The sequence below is a fragment of the Chionomys nivalis genome, chromosome 26 (genome assembly GCF_950005125.1).
Source record: "Chionomys nivalis chromosome 26, mChiNiv1.1, whole genome shotgun sequence".
Lineage (NCBI taxonomy): Eukaryota > Metazoa > Chordata > Mammalia > Rodentia > Cricetidae > Chionomys > Chionomys nivalis.
This window is the reverse complement of record NC_080111.1, coordinates 18,041,469-18,064,301: the sequence shown is the minus strand read 5'-3', so window position 1 is coordinate 18,064,301 and position 22,833 is coordinate 18,041,469. Positions and strand designations below refer to the sequence as shown.

General features: G+C 48.6%; 2 protein-coding genes across 3 annotated transcripts in view; one reads left to right on the top strand and one right to left on the bottom strand.

Annotated features, from left to right (window-relative positions):
- Positions 1-5,646, top strand: part of Gsap (gamma-secretase activating protein) — a 77,853-nt gene extending 72,207 nt beyond the window's left edge. For both annotated transcript variants that reach the window (XM_057758714.1, XM_057758715.1), the window contains 5 exons: positions 1,290-1,409; positions 2,340-2,401; positions 3,527-3,628; positions 3,777-3,876; positions 4,523-5,646. In XM_057758714.1, the coding sequence (XP_057614697.1) occupies positions 1,290-1,409; positions 2,340-2,401; positions 3,527-3,628; positions 3,777-3,876; positions 4,523-4,614 (476 nt within the window). In that variant the 3' untranslated portion in view covers positions 4,615-5,646. The remainder of the gene's footprint in view (positions 1-1,289; positions 1,410-2,339; positions 2,402-3,526; positions 3,629-3,776; positions 3,877-4,522) is intronic.
- A 2,432-nt stretch (positions 5,647-8,078) lies between these two features.
- Ccdc146 (coiled-coil domain containing 146) overlaps positions 8,079-22,833 on the bottom strand; it is a 125,512-nt gene continuing 110,757 nt past the window's right edge. Inside the window, exons 12-19 of the mRNA XM_057758726.1 lie at positions 21,750-21,838; positions 21,492-21,656; positions 20,285-20,509; positions 18,487-18,715; positions 13,436-13,564; positions 12,829-12,966; positions 10,641-10,889; positions 8,079-8,560 (exon numbers count right to left, since the gene is read on the bottom strand). Coding sequence (XP_057614709.1) covers positions 8,357-8,560; positions 10,641-10,889; positions 12,829-12,966; positions 13,436-13,564; positions 18,487-18,715; positions 20,285-20,509; positions 21,492-21,656; positions 21,750-21,838 — 1,428 coding nt within the window. The 3' untranslated portion in view covers positions 8,079-8,356. The remainder of the gene's footprint in view (positions 8,561-10,640; positions 10,890-12,828; positions 12,967-13,435; positions 13,565-18,486; positions 18,716-20,284; positions 20,510-21,491; positions 21,657-21,749; positions 21,839-22,833) is intronic.

Below are 22,833 nucleotides of genomic sequence, written 5' to 3'. Positions count from 1 at the left end.
CAGGCTGGCCTTGAACTCACAGAGATCCACACGCTTCTGCCTCCCGAGTGCTGGGATTAAAGGCGTGTGCCACCACTGCCCGGCTCTTGTTTTGGGTTTTTGTTTGTTTGCTCTGCTATTTCTCTCCCAGGCTACAGCAAGGCCAGCAGCCCTGGAGCGATGAGGATTCCTGGGATGAACTGGTGGCTAAGCCCACGTGCTCTGCTCAGATCTGGTCTACAGAGATGAGGCCATGAATAAGCCCCTGCCCTTGGGTCTGCACCAGTGAAGCAGATGAAGGGCCGTGGGATGCTCAGAATTTACGCAGAATTGGAGAAGGAATTTTGAATCCCGGAATAGCATTTGTTGATCTAGCATAAATGCTTTCTTAGGAATAATTTTTGACTTCATTATTCCGGGAAAGCATTCCTGAGCCTACATGGCCACATCAGCCTTGGTTAGTAATACTATAATGTGTTTTGGATTGGGGACCTAGTGAACTCAGTCTATTTTGGTTCATTCACATCTGCCCGAGGACAACATCTGCTCATCATCTGACCCCTGATGTTGCCAGGGATTAGGACATCCCGCTGCTGATGACTCACACATTTAGAGAGGAGATGCCGTTCTTTCTCAGACCCAAACCCGTCCCTACGCATCGTTTGTTCTGCTGTATGCACCCCCGTACGCACCCCGTTCGCATCTCCTAGAGCAGCTATGGTCCTTTGTCAACCCCGCATCTCTTTGGTTGTTCAGCGTGTACACGTGGCCGTGGGACTCTCTGCCTGTGCTGGGTACAACTTGAGTCAGCTTGACATAACTACAGTCGTCTGAGAGGAGGAAACCTCAACTCCTCAACTGAAGAATTGCCTCTATAAGATGGGGCGTAGGCGAGCCTATAGGGCATTTTCCTCACTAGTGATTGATGGCCGAGGGTCCACCCGTTGTGGGTGGGGCCATCCCTGCGCTGGTGCTCCTGGGTTCTATAAGAAAGCATGCCTTCTTTCTCTATGAGGTGACCGGAGAGGGGGCATACAACCGTTGCCATCTGGTTCTAGGGTTTTTGTTTCTTTAACCCTTCAGCAGAATGGTCCCCATTCCAACAACGTTTCAGCGTGTGTCTGTGGAGTCTGAAGCTCTGCTGTGAAGGATAGTGGAATAATACTGAGCAGGAACCCTACAGCCAGTCCCCTGCACAGCGGCAGTCCCACGGGAGGGGACCCAGGCCCTAAGCACAGAGCTCGGAGCTTCGATTCCTCTGGAGCCTGAGGTGTTGGCTACTCACGCCTGCTTCTGTTCCCTCGTCCCAGGTTTCCACTCTCTGCACACGCTCCTTGGGGTGCACTGTCTCCCTTTGTACAACCTGCTGCACTACATCGATAATGGGGTGCTGATACTCACGGAGACCGCAGTCACCAGGCTTATGAAGGGTAAGCAAGTCTGAGTTGACCAGAGGGGGGGTTTCAGGTCTGACTTCTGGGCGTGGGACACTCAAGCCGGCCACACTCAGAGGGGCCCCACACACAACTTAATGTTCTGCAGTAAGATAGTGAAGTTGTTTGTGAGACAGGGTTTCTCTGTGTAGCGTTAGCTGTCCTGGAACTCTGTAGACCAGGCTGGCTTCGAACTCACAGAGATCCACTTGTCTCTGCCTCCCAAGTGCTGGGATTAAAGCCGTGTGCCACCACTGCTTTGAAGGTCTTATTATTTGAGCATCTGTCTATTTTCCCCATTTACTGGGCCCTACATATTCTTAGCACAGCCCACTTCCTGAACCTCCCTTTAGGGCAGTTGACAGTTCTTTAGCCCTTCGGGAGGCCCTGGAGAACTGAATCCTTTAGTTTTTTTTTCTGTATATAGAGTTTTTACTATGAAGAGACTATATGAAGTTTCTGTATATGACGTTTTTACTATGAAAGACTCTGAATTTGTTTTTCAAGAAAGTATTATGAATGGCTTACTTTCAGCTAATTAATTTTGTCACCTTGAATTAGACTTGAAATGCATGAAAAACCAATGAGAGACACAGCGCTTGCATGAACCTGAGCCTTAAGGTCCACCTCGTAATCTTTCTTACGGAAGCCGTTCAGGCACGTGTGTGTTTTGCTAATGTTGTCAAAGCACCTGCCGTGTTCTTCAGCCGGCCTCGCGCTTTCAGTTAGTGGGTGGAATTGCTCGGTGGCTGGCAGCCTGTTACAAAAGTCCCCTTAATTCTGAGTCACAAGCAAAGCTTTCAGAACATCATTAGCTGTGACCGCAGGGTTGGAGCGTCTCAGGAGGAAGCCTTCATGATTTAAAATTCACTGCAGTATTAAAATGGATATCTCTATCTTATTTGTTAACCCCCAACTCTCTTGTAGATCTGGACAATTCAGAGAAGAATGAAAAGCTAAAATTCAGCATTGTCGTGCGGCTCCCTCTGGTAACCCTAAAATTAATCTCCTCTCGAGCCTCGCCCACACTCCTGCCATGTGTCTTGTAAGAAGACAGTTCCCTTGTAGGCGGAGGTCAATTGAGTGGGCCCACTTTTCAGCCTTTTCCGTGAGATTCCACCCCCCCCCCACACACACACCCTCTGCACAGCGGGAGCTTCTCTGGTTGGCTGCCTTGGCAAGGTGGAGCGGTCTCCTCTTAGGCAACCACGCTGATGTTTACATGGAGTCTGAGTGGGAGGCAGAGGGGAAACACGTGCCTTTGACATACTGATGAGGCTTTGAGCACAGGTGAGGCCGGGAGGTTCTGGAATGGAGTTTCCTCGTCGTCCTCTTACATTTCTGAGCACAGGCAGGCATTACCCGGCCAAAAGAAGAACAAAAGCACAGGAGGAAAACGTCAGGAAGGCACTCCTTGCTCTTTGGTGGGGTATTAGCTCTCAGGGTCAGAAACATGAAATTCCACAGCAAGGTCTTTCGGCCCCCTCACTTTGCAAACTTCCTGACCCTAAGAGCGTGGCCAGTGTGCTGTTTACATACCAAGAGCACGGGGCCTCTGGCGCTGGCCATCCTCCGCCCCGTGGCTTTCTGAACCTGTGGCTTTGCCTTGTGGCTGACCTTCCTGTCACAGGCTTCCTGAGAACAAAGTACCCACCTTTCCCCTGGCTCTGACTCCCAGAGGAAAGTGTCGATATAGTTTGGTCTCCAAATTTGACTTTTTTGCCCCTATGATTTCGAGTATTTAAAGTTTCTGGGACAGATAATAGAAGAGAGACCAACAAAAGCACACACGCCACCGTTAGCTTCCGTCATTCAGGGTTGCCACGCTTCTCTCCAGCTCGGAAGGATCTTGGATCCAACATCATTCCAGGAAAAAAAAAGGAAATTGGCAGCATTGATGCCAAAGTTGCTCTCCTCATGTTGAGGAAAGCTGAGGGAGGGTTTATGAACACTTCAGAAGCATATCTCTTGAGCTTGGCCTTTCTCCAACGGTCATGAGTCGGGGAGGTTCTACATCCCTTTGGGAATATCATGTAGAAGTCAGAAGCTGGTATGTGGTCTGTTCCGTGCACTATGACCTACGCTCTCCTCTGTGATCTTCACCCGCACTCTAGTGTACCGGGCAGAAGGTCTTCCGGCTTTGGGACCATCCCATGAGCTCCAACATCATCTCCCGGAACCACGTGGCACAGATGCTCAGGAGCTACAAGAAAGAGGTGAGCCTCGGTGACAGTACAGACAGTGAGCGTTGCATGGAGCCCACCTGCATGCCCCATAGACGCGATTCTGTTTTTTATGGTTCTATTTAAAGCTGGCTATGTCTTCAAGAAGCGGTTCGTATATAGGGAGTGTTTTCTCTTTCAGCCTCGAAACTCTATAATTGGCAAGTCATCGTTCTCAACAGAATTTCTGCCTCTGAACTACTTCATTGACATTCTAGCAGGCCTGGAGTCCTCACACCAAGGTAGTCCACTCCTCCGTCTAACTAAGGAGTTTCCTTGTCGTGTTGGTCATTCCCGAATCACAGCTCGATCTGTTTCCTTCCCTAAATGCCATACAAATTCTTACTAAAATTGATTTTCATTAGCGAGAATACCGTATTTCCTACGTTACCCGAGGAATACTTACCTTTGAAGAGTGAAAGGGGCTCTAGGTGTTTAGGGTCTGTTCTGGTTGATATGAATGTTCTTTAGTGCCAAGCTTTAATGAAATCAACACTCTTTTTTTTTTTTTTTTTTGACTGATAGTAGGGGAACCTGCATAGAACCAGACTAGGCCCTCTGAATGTGGGTGACGGTTCTGTGACTTGGGCAATCTGTGAGGACACTGGTAGTGGGACCAAGATTTATCCCCAGCGTATGAACTGGCTTCTTGGAGCCCATTCTCTATGAAGGGAAACCTTGCTCAGCCTCGATATGGGGGGGCTTTGGTCCTGCCTCAACTTGACCTGCCTGACTTTGCAGCCTCTCCATGGGAGGCCTGACCCTTTCTGAGGAGGGGATGAGGGATGGGGGTGTGAGAGGAAGGGAGGGAGGGGGAACTGTGGTTGGTATGTAAAGTGATGCCCGATGGCCACGGCTCCACAGTGACTCTCTCTCTCCCTTCCGCAGCTTCAGGGGATTTTGAAGGCCATGACAGCGTGGACGCAGACTTTGTTGAGGAAGCTGCTCTGAAACACACCTCGGTGCTTTTGGGTTTATGAAAGTCAGCGTGCAGATGGCCTGTGTTCAGCGTCTCAATGCTATTTTCTCCCGCTTTTCCTGGGAATTCTTATTGCTCTTTCAGAGCGGTAACAGGTCAGAATATACCGCGGAGCTCCTCAGGCTTCGGTTTAGGTCTCAGAAATCGGAGCGCCTGCCGCACCCTGTCCAGCACAAGCAGCCAGAGAGCAATCAAGAGTCAAGATGGCGTCTTGTGTGTGGCAGGAGCAGTGCTCTTCCTGGCGGCTCAGGGCCGGGAGCTAGTTCTGCTGCATTCCAGGATCAAGTAAAAAACAGGGGAAGAGCTAGACAGGCTGCTGGAAATAACATAAAACAAGCAGAAAAATTAAATGTTGCAAAAAGGATTTAAGAAGAACCCGGATTTGGACTAAACAAGACCTGCCATTTCCAGCATGCAGTAACTGTGACAAACCGCATTTGTGCGTACAGGACGTGAGCAGCCTCTGCCTGTGCGGTGGTTCAGAGGGATTTGTATTTAATGTTTGTATTAATGGAAGTCTGATTTAGCAATGCCTTCTCGTTAAACATGACCTCCAGTGCGGAAAGCTGTGGTCTGACTTTTCGCTAAATTCTGAGCATAGCCTTTTTATTGGCACGGGGCGTGGTGAGCCCATCGGTGTGTTCCTGCAGGACACATGACACATGACAGGACACATGACACATGACATCCTTTCTCATCTGTGTCCTACATCAGGGTCACCCTCACTCACAAGGCTCGACTTCCCTGTTCAGTTCTGCTTTTCTCCCTTCTGCTGTTTCCCTTCCTCATGGTGAAAGTTTGATGACTCTAAATGTCGCTAGCTCGTACGCTAATCCTCCTCATTTTCTGCCGCCTCTGTTGTCTCTGGAAGCTGCCCCGGCCTGTAGAATGTCTCTTCTTGCTTCAGATCAGCCAGGTGTGCAATGTTGGCAGTTATTCAGCCCTGTGGAAATGCTGTCTATCTGTATTACTTCTCTGTACTGGAGAAGGCAGATTTTATTTAGTTCAAATTAAATAAAAAATTCTCTTTGCAAGTAAAATTCTCACAGAACACTTGTGTTTTTAGCCCTTCATCTAGTTTTGCTCAGTTCACTTCCCTCCATCCTCAGAGCAAATGGTTTCCTCCCATTCTTTGCCTTCGTTCGTTTCTGTTCACACCTGCGTTGTTCCTTTGATTCCGGAAGCTGAGCTTATATGACACATTGTTCAGGTAAACATGGGTTTGACTTGGACACTTGGCTCGTAATTATTCAATAACTTGCTATTCATTGAAGGATAACATGCAAATTCCTTGGCATTTAACTCTGAAGTTTTGACCCTGTAAAATATGAACATCCTTTTGCAGCCAAGTCGAGTCACTGGGTCTTAGAACATGGCCTTCTTATTTCTAAGGTTGGATCAAGTTTCTTCCTCCACTTGGACTTCCTCTCCCTACCTCACAAAAACATCACTTCGTGCTCTAGGGCTAGACAATCACACTCGCGCACACATGCGCACACACACACACCTGACTGTAAGCCAAGACATGTCAGCACCTGGTAGCATCTGCCTTTTCTCAACCAGCAGCACACGCTGCAGTGTTCGAGAATCCACCCCTTTCCGTTTTTATGGAATTTAAACTCCCTCTCTGCATGTTTTGAATCCTTAAAGAGGTTACCAGCTCCCTCGACACAGGAACCGTTTAGGGGTGCAGTATTTCTTTTATTAGCTAAATGGCTCAAACAGCTGAAGGCTCTCACAAGCTGTTCGCTTCACCACGATCTGCAAGACGAGGAGGCCAACTTCAGGACTCACAAGATGGGAATAATTTATATTTACTATCCAGTGTGGCAGGACCTAGGGGCTTGGAACAGGATGTTGGATTTAACAAAATGAAAGTATGGTATTTCTCTGTCTCCCAGAACTGGACATGAGTGAAATTCACAACGGCGACCAGCACAAAAGAAATAGCTTAAACATATTAGTAAATGTTCAAATACGGGTTTCACATACTAGCGAATCGTCAAGTCTAACAAAAGCACTGGAATCAGAAAAATACATAAAGGGAAAATTAGAGCGAATAAGTAAAACTATTCCTACAAGAGTTATAAGGGCAGAATTTTTGCAGAGATCTTGAAAATCAGGTATCAGATTTTAAAATGTTCATGAACTTGTTTGTGAAAATGCACTTTTAAGAAATGAATCAGGACTTAAATATTTTAGCAGCCAAAAGAAAAAAAATCCCTGTACAATTGAACTGCAGTAGCATTGCTTGAGCAGCAAGCTTTCCCATTGCTCTGTACAGGGCTTCAGGTGCTGCTGCAGAGGGGACAGCCGTGTGTCTCCTGCCGTGTGTCTCCTGCCGTGTGTCTCCTGTCGGGTGTCTCCTGCCGTGTGTCTCCTGTCGTGTCTCCTGTCGGGTGTCTCCTGCCGTGTGTCTCCTGCCGTGTGTCTCCTGTCGTGTCTCCTGCCGTGTGTCTCCTGCCGTGTGTCTCCTGCCGTGTGTCTCCTGTCGGGTGTCTCCTGTCGTGTCTCCTGTCGTGTCTCCTGTCGTGTCTCCTGTCGTGTGTCTCCTGTCGGGTGTCTCCTGTCGTGTCTCCTGTCGTGTCTCCTGTCGTGTCTCCTGTCGGGTGTCTCCTGTCGGGTGTCTCCTGTCGGTCCTGCCGTGTGTCTCCTGCCGTGTGTCTCCCGCCGTGTGTCTCCCGTCGGGTGTCTCCCGTCGGGTGTCTCCCGCCGTGTGTCTCCTGCCGTGTGTCTCCTGTCGTGTCTCCCGTCGTGTCTCCCGTCGGGTGTCTCCTGCCGTGTGTCTCCTGTCGTGTGTCTCCTGCCGTGTGTCTCCTGCCGTGTGTCTCCTGTCGTGTCTCCTGTCGGGTGTCTCCTGTCGTGTCTCCTGTCGGGTGTCTCCTGTCGTGTCTCCTGTCGGGTGTCTCCTGTCGTGTCTCCTGTCGGGTGTCTCCTGTCGTGTCTCCTGTCGGGTGTCTCCTGCCGTGTGTCTCCTGCCGTGTGTCTCCTGCCGTGTGTCTCCTGTCGTGTCTCCTGTCGGGTGTCTCCTGTCGTGTCTCCTGTCGGGTGTCTCCTGTCGTGTCTCCTGTCGGGTGTCTCCTGTCGGGTGTCTCCTGTCGGGTGTCTCCTGTCGTGTCTCCTGTCGGGTGTCTCCTGTCGGGTGTCTCCTGTCGTGTGTCTCCTGTCGGGTGTCTCCTGCCGTGTGTCTCCTGTCGTGTGTCTCCTGCCGTGTGTCTCCTGCCGTGTGTCTCCTGTCGTGTCTCCTGTCGGGTGTCTCCTGTCGTGTCTCCTGTCGGGTGTCTCCTGTCGTGTCTCCTGTCGGGTGTCTCCTGTCGTGTCTCCTGTCGGGTGTCTCCTGTCAGGTGTCTCCTGTCGTGTGTCTCTCGGGCTACTTCCCCCTTCAGGCAGTCAGATGGAGACACATAAACACGTACCTGTTTTTCCTTTAATAGAAAAGACCACTCTAATTTCTGTGCATCTCTGAGAAGTTATTTATTTTGTACTTTTACAGCGTTTTCTCTACTATACATTCCTGAAATGCAGTCGACGTAAACAGTAAAAAGGAAAGACATGAGCAATGAAAATACACTCCAATTGTAGTCTGTGCTCCACTTGACGTCACATAGCGTGGACTGGTTGGCGAACGTGAGAGGAAACCGTGTCCTGCTCCCTTGTTGACTGTGCCCAACTGACGGCGGAATTAGGACCCTGGTGGTCGTTCCCCACTGCAGGTCTGGTGAAGCCTGGACCAGTCCACACGCTTAGATCTCAATGGGCTTCACCACAGGCTTCCTTATGTGCCTTCTGTTGGCTCCAGTTTCCGAGGGCTTGAATGGAGCCAGTGCCCCGTATGGCTTGGGCAGAGGAAGCGCGGTTTCTACTTCAGGCATGTAGGCATTTGGGCGCTGCTCTGCCGTTGTGTAGACACCGTTGGGCAGCTGTCGGTAATCTGTTTCCATGTATTCCTGCAAACGGAGGAATTTCAGTTTATTTCAATTTTCTTTAGGCACTGAACTTACTTCTCCTTGGGTCCTTTAGCTCTGCTGGCTGATACTCATCTGTAGTTGGTTTTTATTTTTACTCTTTGGGGGTCCACTACCCAGCTCCCAAATAAATACACGGAGACTTATTTATGAATGCCTGGTCTTAGCTTGACATATTTCTAGCCAGCTTTTCTTAACTTAAATTATCCCTTATTATTATTTAACTTAAATTTAAAAACTTAAATTTGCCTCTGGGTTTTTTACCTCTCTTTATTCTATATATCTTACTTCCCTTACTTCGTGGCTGGCTGTGTGGCTGTGTGTTTGGCCCCCGGCATCCTCCTTTCCTTCTTTTCTTGCTCCTCCTCCTCCTTGTTTATTCTCTCTGCCCACCAACTTTGCCTATCAGTCGCTCTCCTGCCTCGCTGTTGGCCATTTAGCTCTTTATTAGACCAATCAGGTGTTTTAGGCAAGCAAAGAATCACAGCTTCACAGAGTTAAACGAATGCAACACATCTTTGCATCATTAAACAAACACATTCCACAGTGTAAAAGAATGTAACGTATCTTAAAATAATATTCCACAACATTCGGCAGACGGGATGAGGACAGGAGCGTGAAGCCCGCCCCACCTCTGTGGCCTGTTGTCTGCATGGGTGTGGGCATAGCTCAAGCACCATGCTGACGCTGGGGCTTGTGGGAACTCTTGCGCTGGGGGGGGGGGGGTCTGCATGCACTGTCCTTCAGCTCACCGGCTGTGGATGAGCTCTGTTGGTTCCACAGCTTTGACAAAGGCAGCCATGCTTTTCCTTTGTCACTGGGGGCAAATGTTAAAGCAGAAATATTGGAACGGAAGCAGAGGGAATGGCAAGCAGCGTGGTTTAAACTTAGGATCAACGCTCTGCCTGTGCTCACGGGAAACAACTCCCCTGCAGCGCTAATGTGAACTATATGGTAGAGAAAGTCAAAGGGATGCGGGGGGGGGGGGAGGCGCCACAGGGGAACCCCAAGTGTCCAAGGAAGGGTGATCCTAGGGAGCCCAGAATTATAAGCCAGACCTCATGCTCAGGTGTTCCTACTGTGTCTTTGAATGCACCTTTCAAGGTCTTGGGTGAGAAAGTGAAACAAGACCCTTGCAGAATCATTCATGTGACAGTCTGAGCAAACTGTCCCCATGGTGTGGTCATCTGGACAAGAGACGCCTCGTTCTAATCTTAAAACTATTGAGCGATCTTGGAGTTATATGGATGAACGAGGAACCAAACTTGCTGGTGCCTTCCGTGACCAACCAAGACCTTGGTCGCTGGGGAGGAGAAAGGGGTGGCATGGGGGTCTATGACACATACCAGGTGTGGTTCTGTCGAAGGCTGTGGTAGCCATAATACGGCTGTGGAGACCGTGACAGACGGACATGGAAGAGTCAGGTGTGGTGTGAGCAAGTGTTGGAGGACAGATAAAGCCGTGGTAGAGGTAAAGCCAATGTTGGGGTAGTCACAGACCTGCTGGGGGAGGCCATAGTGTTCGGACGTCACAGTCCAGGGTACGACTATGGGCTGGGCCTTGGTGCTTGTCAGGTGTTCTTCAGGGAGGAAGGCGGTGCTTTGGACTACCAGGACAAAGTCTTCTCTACACACCAAACCCCCTTTCTACTCGCCATTCATTCATGTATGCTGGAGTGGGAGACTTTCACACACAGGTTGAACATGCCTACAAGCAAACTCTGAGATCCAAAAGGTTCCAAACCTTTTGAGGGTTGATATGACGTCAAAAGTAGATAATTCCACACCTGACATCATATTATGATGGCAGTCAAAATACAAATATACTAAAATATCATATTAAAATCACCTTCAGCCCATGTATGTGAAGTATATATGAATCAAATGAATCTGGGATTTAAAGTTTGGCCCCACTCCCTAAATACCTCACGAAAATCATAGAAAATTCAATGCATCTAGTCTACCAAGCCTTTCAGATGGGGGCCATCCACCACATCATGTAAGGACGGACTCCTAAGGCAACCTCTCCCAGCACACGGCACAGCATGGGAGTCAACACTTACCCGGGACTTCTCAGCGGTGGCAAAAGCATACATTTCTTCATCTCGGAGAACCTTCAGCCAGTCCTTCTCGATTTCTCTGTTGAGTGGCAGGCCCTTTTCTATCCTGGAACTGCAGGAGAAGATGAATTCTTCTTTCTCCCTCACCTCCTTCTGCAGTTCAATGGTCAGGGCTTGCTTCATGGACAACTCGGCAACCAGGGCCATCATTTTCTCAGTAGCGTCTTTGATCCGTTTTTGGTAGCCGTTCATCTAGAAGTAGAGAGCCCGAGGTTAGTTCGTAGAGGTATTCCATGAGGATGCAGAGAAACAAGCAGACTTCTGGCCGCCTGGTGTGGGCAGTCTTCCCTGGAGGAGCGAACAATTGACCAGGATTCACAGGAAATCCCTGAGAAAGGTGGCAGGACCGAGCCGTTTCGGCTCTCTCCTCTGTTGCCATGAAAAAGCAACAACAGAAGAGACTTGTGAAGAAAGGGCCTTTGGCATACGCTTCTGTTATTGAGGGAAGTCAGGGCAAGAATCCGAGCAAACACCACAGGGTGTTAATCCTGCCTATCGGTTTATTCTCTGATTCATTTACTGGGTTGTGCTCAGCTAGCAGTCACAGAAAGCCTACATCTGACTGCCACAGAGGGCTAGGCTCCCAACAAACGACAGCCACGACATCCTCTTATTGATCTAGGCAGGAGATGTTCCTTCTTCCCAAGTGCCTATAGGTTGTATCTCATTGGCAAAACTAACCAGGATAGAACCCAATGTTTGGTTATGTCAATAAGGAAAAACAAAGAAATAAAAATGTTTGTCTTCCAGGTTGGAGAGCACTGAGGGTTGGCTAGCTTAGTGTTTGTTTTTAAGAGGAAAGGAGGAGAGGGGAGTGTTCTCCATGCCTAAGTTCTCGCCTACTCATAAGCTTTGGCTGTAATGATAATATGGGTAAACCCTTCCAGCTGTTTGAGGGTTTTTCTGTCCCCTCTGTGTTTCTCTAGTATTACAAGTAATTTCCAGAGATTCTGCCATCAGCTTTGAGAAATCGCCTCTCAATAAAATAATGACTTTCTCTCAAGAGAGGGAAACTCATTTTGCAAAGGAAAGGAAGGAGATGTTTAGAGAAACATGGGGGAGGGTGCTAATTCAGACAAAGCCCATTGACTTAAGTGAATCTTATCGTGTCTTTGTGTATGAGGCCCAATTGTATACGCTACAGCCACTGGGCTCACCAGTGCAGAAGTGCAAAGGCTCAAAGGTCACACAAAAAGGTGTTTTCACCATTTTAAGGTGAATTTTCACAGTCGTTTCCAATATAACTTGGCAAAGCTGTCTCTAGCACAGGGCTCAATGTTTACTCACTCCTCCTCATCTCTCTGGCATCTATTATATGCCAGGTACTGAGAAGCTAAAAGAGGAAGAAGTCCTACCCTAGGGAGCCCAGTCTGGGGTATCAGACAGGGCAGCTGCACTCAGGGTGTATGGATGTAGACTCAGTCACCTTCGTTCCTTTCCTCCTTTCTCGCGCTGCCTAGAGTGTGTGCCCTTGGCTCTACGTGTTCGCCCCAGGTGTGGTGGGACAGGATGTAGCAAGTGTTCAGTAGCTTCTGCTAAGTGTTAACGCCCTCTTCTGGAGGATGCTCAAAGAGCCCACAGAAGCCAGGCAAGTGCCCATCCTCTGCGGTCATGGATGATTCTGCCGCCTGTAGCCACTGCCTTCCTCCTGCCAGCTGTTCTGTTAGTAGTGCCGCCCCTAGCGGCTTCAAGTCTCCGGTCAGCCTAGGGATTGGGTGGCTGCTGCTGTGTGTCATCAGTGGTCCCTTTTCATCTGTGGGCTCCGGCTGAATTCTGTATTGGAGCAATTCCTACTCAGACCACTGGAAAAGCGAGGCTTTCTGCTCGGAAAGAAATGGAAAGGGTTTTGCTTTGTACACAAACTACAAAGGTAATGATGGTTATATTTGAGAAGTTCTCTTGCTAACTAAAATGTAAGTGCTTCTCGCCCTTGAGAAGCTTAGGCTTCCTTCCTGTGAAGTGGATTCGCTCAGGAAGCAGACCGGAGCTCGTTCGGGACTAATATTTACATTTTGCTGTATTTCTAAACTCACAAAATTTCAACACGTTTCTCAACACTTAAGAGTGGGTGATAGCGGAAGTTGGGGCTGGAGAGGATGAGGGGTGAGGAGATCGACTCGCTCAGGCAGACCTTCTTGGCTAAGAGCAGCGTGTCCTCCTTGCAAGTCTGGGTTTTGCCTCTGAGCCTGTTGGTGAGCTGGGACACGTGCTCATAGATGAAATCCTTCTCCAGTAACTTCTCCTCCTTCTTGGCCAGCTGAAGCTCCAGCTACAGTCGGAAACAATTTCAGCAGGAGTTAAAAACGACTCATGTAAGGCGTGGTCTTCATTCGCAGCTGATCCTCCACCACACGACAGAGACACATTGCTCTCTGAGCTGTGGAAATACCTCTGACAGTTCCCGGAGCTGGGCCCTGTCCGGAGACACCTCTGGAAGCTCTCTGGCTCTTTATGGTACCAGTCTTTCCAGATATCCCCACCAGGGTGACCAATTAACATATTCGTTCAAGGAGACAAAATGAGCTATCGGACTAGGAAAGAAGGGCGCCTTTGAACATTCAGACTACTGATATTTACTTCCTTGGGTAAATATCTGAATTGAAGGCAGGATTTAGGACTACATTACAACTAGGGAGCAGCTAGTGACTAGAAGAATGAAGAAGGATGGGTCCGCCAAAGGGGAAACAGTACCGCTGCCTGTGTGAGCAGAGAGAGGCGTGTTTAAACAGGGCATTTACCATGTCTAACTTCTTGACCATTTCTTCTTCGGTCAGATCTTTCCCGGGAATGAAGCGGATTCTGCCCTTGCTGTCGGGGTTGACAAAGCGTTTCTCCAGGGTTTTGATTCTGTCTGCACACTGGGAGAACTGTTGGACAAGAAACACATGTCAGCTTTAATATGACTCTTCAGATGGTGTGGGCAGGATCTTCAACTCATTGGTGGAGCTACACAGATGCTGTGTGGAACGGACCCTGCACATCTGTCTGTCTATCTGTCTGTCTAGAGAGAAGGCTGAATCCCCAGCCCTTCCGTTGCTCCCAACTGCATGTGCTGTTTGCGGGCTGCTGTGTGGCTAAGGGCTCAGAGTGGTCCTTGCTGCCCCACTGAGGTCTTTCAGAGACAGGGGCAGCGGACAGGCAGGGAGCTGGATTCCTGCATTGGCGGGGGCCTCAATGATGTCCCAAAGAAGGAAGTTAGTTATTAGGCCAACCCAGCTTGTGCTCTGTGAACAACAGTCTCAGTCACGTGTGTCCTCTTTGCTGAAGAGACTCCGAATAGATTACAGCCATGGTATCACTGAGACACGGAGGGGGACGGTGCTCGTAAGGACATTAGTCACACTCACCCTTAGCTTCCAAAGGGAGAGGGAGCACCGTGACAACACTAAGCTCTGTTTGCGGCTTCCTACCATTGTGTGATTGCTTTTCAGGGACTTTTGGTTTCTCATGTGGCAGACGGCAAAGATGATCCCACGGGGTGAATCAGTAGACTATGGTACGGTGGTTCTCAGCCTGTGGGCCATGGCTATTGGGGAATACCTATTTTCAGTGCTCTCAGGAACCGAGACACTGCTCAGGGGCAAGATTCCAGTTATGAAATAGCAACAAGAATAGCTCTATGGTTGGGGTCAGCACAACACGGGGGACTGTATTAAAGGGTTGCAGTACTAGGGGAGTTGAGAACTGCCCTTTGGTGCTAGAGACCACACTCAGGGGTGACACAGACAAAACTTTAGAGTTTCAATTGATGGCACTCTTTTCTGTAATAAGATTTTTAAGTGGTGACATTTAAAAACAGTGACAGAAATGATTAGTAACACCTCTTGATGTTTCCTTAGTTTTCATAATGAGGAAACTAAGAAATAAATATGGGGCTTTCTGATCACAACCTATGCCTGGAGAGGGCTGGATGGATGCCTTGCGGGGAACTGGCTGCCCCTGCAGAGAACCTGGCTTCAGCTCCCAGCACCCACACGGCAGCTCACAGTCATCCCTAGCTCTAGTTCCAGGGGATCTGATGCCTCCTTATGATCACTGTGGGCACTTAGGTGTGCATGTGGTGTGCATGCACGCACACACATGCAGACAAAATCCTCACACCCGTTGAACAAAACCAGACTAATGCCCCCACTTAACTCTCCCATTGGGAATTTAAGGGCACGGGCTCCACTTTCCATATGAAAACAGCGGCCTTGTGTCTTACAATAGCTCATGGGATTTCCAGGACTGCTGAAATGGATCAGTTACTACAAGGTCCAGGAGAACATGATTCATGATAACTCTTGGGATTTGGGACAATTAAAATCTATTTCAAAATAACCGAAAAGAAAAAAAGCAATCTGAAAATGATGCAAAACGGGAAAACGACAGAATGCAAGAACTCAGATGGGCACCAGGCTGCGATAAGAGCCGAGAGCTGGAGGACAGTGGGTGAGCGCGGCCTGCCCTACGCATGCGTGGCATTTCACACTCTGTCTCTCCAGGCCCACAGTCGGCATGGATACAATCACGTGTCAAGTGCAGTTTGAGAACGAATGGGTGCCTTTCTACACAGCTGCTGCCAATCACGTATGGCCCACAGGTCTCAATGTAGAGGCTGCCAAGATGAGAGCGGCGTGCCGTCAGACATGGTGTATAACAGCATGAAATACGTAACAGGTCTGTCTTGTTAAACTGAATTATTATTTCACTGTAGGTAGCTTCTACTTCTAAGAATGAGCAATTTTTTTATTATTAAATCTTCTGGGGGAGAGGCAGAGAGGAGAGCAGAGAAAAATGTAGGGCTCAAAAAATTAATTAAAATAATCTTCTGAATTATGCAAATGTCAAAAATACACAAAAGAGAGAATAACGTGAACTTCCACACAGTTGTCTCTGAGCACCAGAAATCCCCACACGGCTGTTCCAGTTTCATCCACGTCTCTGTGACTTCCAGCACCTGTGGGACCGCACATCACCCAGGTGCCTCTGTGTGAGTAGTTGGGTGTGGTGGCACACACCTTTAATCCCAACATCTGTGTGTCTCGGAAGAAACCGGTTTTCTTTTTTTCTTTCTCCTCTCCTCTCCTCTCCTCTCCTCCTTCCTCTTCCCTCCCCTCTCCTTTCTCCTCCTCTCTTCTCCTCTCTCTCTCTCTCTCTCTCTCTCTCTCTCTCTCTCTCTCTCTCTCTCTGTTACAGGGTCTTATTGTACAGCCTTGACAAAGTCATAAGAATTCTCCTGCTTCAGCCTCTCAGGTGCTGGGATTACAAGTATGCACCACCACACCCAATTTAAAACACATGAAATTAAGATTAAATTTAGCTACAGTACCATTTCCCATATAAAATATTAACAACTCTCATATATGCCTACTGAGTTTATGATTTCTCCACTATTGTATAAACATAGCATATACTAATGTCTATGATTTATAGTTTGACCAGGTTTCTTCAATAAATATATAAGAATTGAAAAGGCGGAAGGCGGGGCTATTGCTAGGTGGAAAGTGGTTTAGGAGAACGCAATAAATGGGAAGAAGGAAGGTTAGCGCTGTTCGGTGGACGGCAGTGCTGATTTGCCGCTAACCTGAAAAACTGTGCCTATGTAATAGGGAATCTGGTCCGTTTGACAACTTGGTAAAGCCCCTTTTGTTAGACATCCTGGTGTTGCTCAAGGGCAAAGACAGACCTGAAGCTGTGCACTGGGAAAGAGCTGGAGAAAGCCGAACTCTTCTGTAAAATGGAGCGCGCTAAGTCGAGAGTCTCGGGTGCACTGTAGGATGGCGAGCCTGAGGCGAGTGGAATAGCAAGGCTGCAAAGACCGTCTGGGGAGCCTGTGCGGCGATGGAGTGGCCCCGGAAAGCTTTGAGGTCTAGCATGGAGTTCTTGCTACTCTGGAATGTAGCCTCACACACTGCTCTCAGAGACATTTAGTAAAACCTGCCAAGGGCCTTGCACACACGGTGCTGTGTGGACTGAGGAGGATACCCATCTGCAGTCTACCCTGGAGGAGCACAGCAATGGAGCAGGTGCTGGGTGCAGGCTGCGCATTGGTGGAAGCTGGTGTCAGAGCCAGGGAACAAGGGGGAGATTCTCCCAGAGCCTTGGTGGGGAGCAATCCAGTCAGTTGTCCTAAATGGGAGCAGCTATGGCTAAAAATCAGGCGAGCATGGCTATAAATGACCCTGACGTGGCTGCCCAGCTGGAAGATGCTATCCGTCATCTATATAGAGTTGATCCATCCCAGTGCATCGAGGTATGGAAGCCGACCCTGTGTCCACGCCCACAGATCCTTTCCATGAGCTAAGTAGAAAACTGCAGCTGAAATGTGCGCAGAGAGAGGAGACTCGCTCTCAAATTTCTGACTGTTATTCTCAGGGACAGAATTTCTTTCTCTTTGTCATTTTGTTCTTTTTCTGTTTTGATTAACTGAATGCACCTTAATTAATAACCAGGGGGAAAAATCCCCAAATGTAGAAGGAGCAGCGGGCTGCTTTTCATCCCTCCCGGCTCCCAGCCGCCTGGCTAGCTTATGCCCCAAAATAACAACACATAAATTGTATTCATTTAAACACTGCCTGGCCCATTAGTTCTAGCCTCTTCTTGGCTAATTGTCCATCTTGCTTTAACCCATATTTAGTAATCTGTGTAGCACCATGAGGTGGTGGCTTACCAGGAAAGACTCAGCATGTCTGACCTGGCGGCTGACTCCATGGCATCTGACTCACTTCCCTTCTTCCTCCCAGCATTCTGTTCTGTCTTCCCTGCCTACCTATGTTCTGACCTATCAGGCCAAGCAGTTTTCTTTATTAATTAAATGAGAGTAACACATAGACAGATGACCCTCCTCCATCACCCAAACAGGGTGACACTTTAGAATATGGGGTGGGGCCGGGCGGTGGTGGCGCACGCCTTTAATCCCAGCACTCAGGAGGCAGAGGCAGGCGGATCTCTGGGAGTTTGAGGTCAGCCTGGTCTACAAGAGCTAGTTCCAGGACAGGAACCAAAAAGCTACAGAGAAACCCTGTCTCGAAAAACCAAAAAAAAAAAAAAAAAAAAAAAAAGAAAGAAAAAAAAGAATATGGGGTGCGATTTGTTGCTGCGACCTTGCTTGAGTCATTGGGGAAAAGTGTGGATCACAAATATGTTAGTCCAGTTTTTTCTAGTTCATTAGAGTCCTGTGGTAGAGAACGTAGGCGTTTATCCTCATTTTAGTCTTTGCTGTTGGGGACCACGGAGGTGAATGAAGCGTGCAGGCTGAGGAGCGGCAGTGCTGAGCGGGCATTCCTCCCTCCCCTGAATGTCAGAAATGCTCGCTGTGGCGGCATTTCCCATCATCTCCGCACTCAGCAGGCTGAGGCATGGGTTCGCAATGGGTGTGAGACTAGCCTGGGCTATACAGGAGTATCAGACCAACAAAAGCTACACGACCCTGCCTCGATAAACCAGGGGGACTAAACGTCACATCTAGGTGGTCTCCAGCCACATCAGTGCCAAAATTAGGCTGCAGGTAGTGAGAGCCTAGATCTCTCTGGATGGAGCCAGAGGAGTGATGAGCTAGGGCTAAATCTTGGGATGGAAGATTGTTTGCTTCATGGGAAAAACATAAAACAAACAAACAAACAAACAAAACCTATGTAGCTCAGATTCCCAAAACCCCATCCTGGAGCAGCATTCAGAGTCAGCTTCAAGCATCGTACAACGTGAAGGTGTGGCGTGGCTTCTACACAAGAACCCGCATCATCTACAAACTAACAAGGGGAAGGAGATGAGCCAGCGGCTGAGGGAGGCGCCCCGACCACTCACCCACCTGGATCTGCAGCACGGCCAGGTCGGCGTCAAGCGCCCTCTTGGTGGGCAGCAGCTTCTGTGTCACGCAGATTTGTCTTTGCTTTTCGGCTATCTTCAGCTTCAGGAATCGGATCTTCTCATCCAGGATGTGGATTTCGACGTCCCCGTGGAGTTTCATCTTCTCTTGGATGTTTATTTTCTCATAAAAAATGCACACTTCTTCCTCACGCTCTATCAGCTGAACACCACTGTGGTCAAATTCAGAGCAAGGGTCTGAGTGGGTGCTGACGTCTCTGTTTCCTAGCTCTATGATTCCCTCTGGCTTTGGACTCACAACACACATCCACACAACAACATTTCAGAAGACAGTGCCATGCCCCAGTGGGTTGCTAGTTAAGCTCCGCACACTGGATTTTCCTGGGGCTAGGGCTCGTATCTCCATCCTAAGGCCAGTTGTCCAGCAGGATAGGCACAGCTTGGCGAGCCCTGAAGGTTTCCCTGGGGTAGGGGAGTTAGCTCCCAATGTGAGAACAAAGCAAAACCCAAGGCTGATTTTTCTGCACATCTTTCTTAGGCCAAACTTGCCAAGTAGGATCTAGCTAGAAGCCCTAGGCAACGGACTTGGGAATGGGATTCTAGGGGGAGTGGCCAGGCCCATAAGGTTCTGTGAAAAGTGAGTGATCTGGTACCAGGTCCTCAGTACCCTGCCCTTTGTAACCATGCTGACAGACGCAGTGGGAATACTCCTCCTTGAGAGGAAGCCACGGCGTAGACACACAGTGAGATCCCCCTCCCGCCCGCCCCCCGCCCCCAGCAGATTTGGTTTAACCAGGGCCTGACTTTGACTTGTGCCAGGAGCCAAATAGGATTTTTTTTTTTTAACCCAGAAGAACATTCGTTAGCCTTTTGAAAACGTTCTGTTTGTCAAGGACCCTAAAGATATTCCCACGGCATCCGTATCCGTTACCACAACTGCCACCTTAATCTTTGCAAACCTGCCTTTCCTCTTATGTGTGTGTGCAGCTGTGCCTGGCTGACCTTACTTCTCCACCCGCCCCGTCCGTTTGTCTGTCAGAGCGGCTTCTTATCAAATCCCCTCGATGACAAAAGCCAACAGCTAGTCTTTACCGTCCGGTACCTTTGGGCGCTAGCACTCCAATGCTTTGTAAGAAATCCCACACAAATATCATGAAATCGAAATTGTTTCTGAACATCTCACCCGTCAGTTTCTCATAGCACAAACAGCCGTGGTGGGTGGGGTTGTTAAAGAGTGACCCTGCCAAGGGCACGCTTGCAGGCTGGAGGAAGTGTGCCATCTCCTAAGCCTGTGTTACTTACGGGAGGATGGGCCGAGGAGAACAAACACTGCCCAAATGGATAGACATTACAGAGCGGACTCGCATCGGCTGATCCAGAAGGACTCACTGTTACCCTAGAGCAGTGGTTCACAACCTGTGGGTCATGACCCCTTAGGGGGTCGTATAGCAGATATTCTGAATATCATATATTTTGCATTGTGATTCATGACAGTAGCAAAATTACAGTTACGAAGTAGTAACAAAGTAATTCTGTGGTTGGGGGTCAGTGTGAGGAACTGTGTTAAAGGGTCTCAGCATCAGGAAGGTTGAGAACCCGCTGTCCAATTGTCTCAGAGACTTTGATCTTCCAATGTCCAAGCCCTACTTTTTGTTTCCCCTCTGCAGATAGCCTGTTTTGTTTTTATGCAAAAAATACAGCTCCCTCCCATGGGTAAAAAACACGGCTACATCTCAGTGGGTGCCCCGGGCACCCGGCCCAAGCCCGTTCGTGGCCCCTACCATTCGTTCCGACGCTGCACGGCCTTCTCATACTTTTTGCGCAGCTGCACCATCTCCTCCTCAATGACGGTGATCATGCCGGCCAGGCGGTCCATACTGGTCAGCTGTGCCTCCTTCTTCTCCTTCATTTCCTGAAGCTTGGTGGTGATTTTGCACACGTCATTCTGCATGCTCTCCCTGATGCTCACGTTGTTGGAGTGCTTCAGCATGGAGTTCTGCAACTTCCTTTTAAAACAACGGCACAGTGGGGGGGGGGGGGATAATTTTCCTCGGAAATACTGAAGGTGTCTGCAAAGCACCCTGCACGGTGCTTTCGGGACTTCCTGTCGTGGGATGAGGATGCTGTCATTGTGTCAACCTCTGTGCTACACTGTTGTGAAAGGGTCCTCTGCCATCTCTGTCAAATCTACATCCGTGTTCTGAGGCTAGAGGGGCTTCTATGCCCATGCCTAATTGGACCTGAGGACTCAACCTAGGAGCATGGGTCAGGCTGCGTGACGTCACAGCCTGGATGTGGTACTTTAATTTCCTTCCAGGGAAGAATCTGACTAGGAATTTTCTCTTTCTCATGCCTTTCAGGTCAGAGTATTCAGTATTACCTTTATCAAAGTCAACTGGGCAATAGTGGCCAAGAGAAAAATCCAGTTATGCCATCTCCATCTCCGGCGATCAGGAACTAACTAGGTGAAAGAGTCCAGTAGATCTAGGCATAGGGCAAATATTCTTTCTGGGATTATTACATAGATGAACTCATTTAGTAACCAAAGATCCTACACAGTAATGACGAGGATCATGTATAAGGGAAGAGTCCAGAGAAGTGGGGTGACTTCCTAAGGCCCCACAGAGAGTGTCTGACGGAGCTGTGGGTTTAACCTCCACATGTTCCCGAATGCACGTCACGTGCTTCAAACCCACAACCAGGGACGTTACCTAAGAGGCCGTTTGTCTTCTGACTTCATCTGCAGATGATCAGATTTATACTTCTTTTTTCGTAATTGGGCAAATGTGAACACCACAGTAAGCACAGTTTTATGTGAGAGTTTTCCATTCATTAATATAGGTGACTCTAGAAACCAGGAAGTGTGTTCACCTGAGAAGCACGGTGTGGGAATAGTCTTGCTTCCTGCCGTGATCACCAGGATCTTACAGACTGCCAAATCCACAGAGGACAAGGCTTTGGGAGGACTCTGGCTGTCTTGACTCTTACCTTTCTTGAGAGACAGCACTGTTTCTTAGAATTTCCAGCTCATTTAATGACATTTTGTGCCTTTCTCTTATCTCGTTTACTTTCTGATGAGCTTTGTGTAGGAGGTTGACAAACTTATTCCTTTCATTTCTGATTGTGTCATAAAGTGCGGCAAACTCTTTAAGTCTGGAAAAACATGAAGCGATTTCTGAGAATCGAAAGATAAATATGGCCTTTCTCCCAACCAAATAGCTAAATTCTTTTACCAAATTCTTTTACCTCCGATGAATTTCATGTTTTCTCTTCTTGTGTAGTCTGATCTCAAGGTCCTTTGCTTTGATTTCCTTAATGACATTGAAATGTTTTTGCTGAAATGTAAAGAATTGTGTGTGAAATAAATAAAAATGACTAGAAAGCTAAGTGTGGCGGCTCATGTCTGCAATTCCGGCTCTGGGGAAACCGAGGCAGCAGGATTGCCGTGAATTCAGGATCAGCCTGTGATATATAGTAAGAAAACCAACAACAAAAACCACAACGTAAGAGTGCTCCGCTGAACCCCACTCCAATCCCGTCTGTTCATCCTCCCTAACCTACTGGGCTGGACAGAGCTGCCCGGCCAGTTGAGGGGATTCCCACTAATTAGGACAGAAGGTACTCAAGCTCGAGGAAGAACTAGAGAGCCTGCCTGCACAGACAGGGTGGGGACCCTGGGGACGATTGGGAGAGGATGACTGTAGACGCCCAGCCAGGACAGCGTGGCCTGCGTTTCCAGAGGCCTACGAGGAGGATTTACAGGAAGTTTCACTAAGGTCGTGACCTGAGCCCTGTAGGGTATGAAGAGCAGTTCTGTCCTGCTGTGTTTGCTGGGAGTCTCTTCTGTTATAACGGGCGCCGTCCTGACACCAGCTGTAAGCTGTATATACATATATTAAAAAGAAAGCAGTTACACCTTTAACATCCTAAGAAAACTATACCAAGTGCTGAATGTGCTAGTGACGGTCTTTAGAGAGAACATGCCTGGTGTCCTTTCCTGGGGATAGGAAGCATCCGGAAACACAGTGTCTGCTGGTAGCATTGGGGGCGGGGGGAGTCAGTCACCCTCAGGGGCAGCATTTGGGGGCAGTGGTTTCAGTCACCATCAGGGGCAGCAGAGAAGATGGTATGGTTACACTGCAATTTTATTTTGTATAATTTTCTGTGAAAACAGGAGTCGACAAGCTAGCCTTCAGATACACGAAACGCTTAAAGCAGGTGTAATCTATGCTGTCTCTAATGGAGCAAAATCTACGCTGTCTTGTGGATGGCACCAATGTCAACATGAATTCCATCCTGGTCACCTTATGTGGATATAAAAGAAATGTGG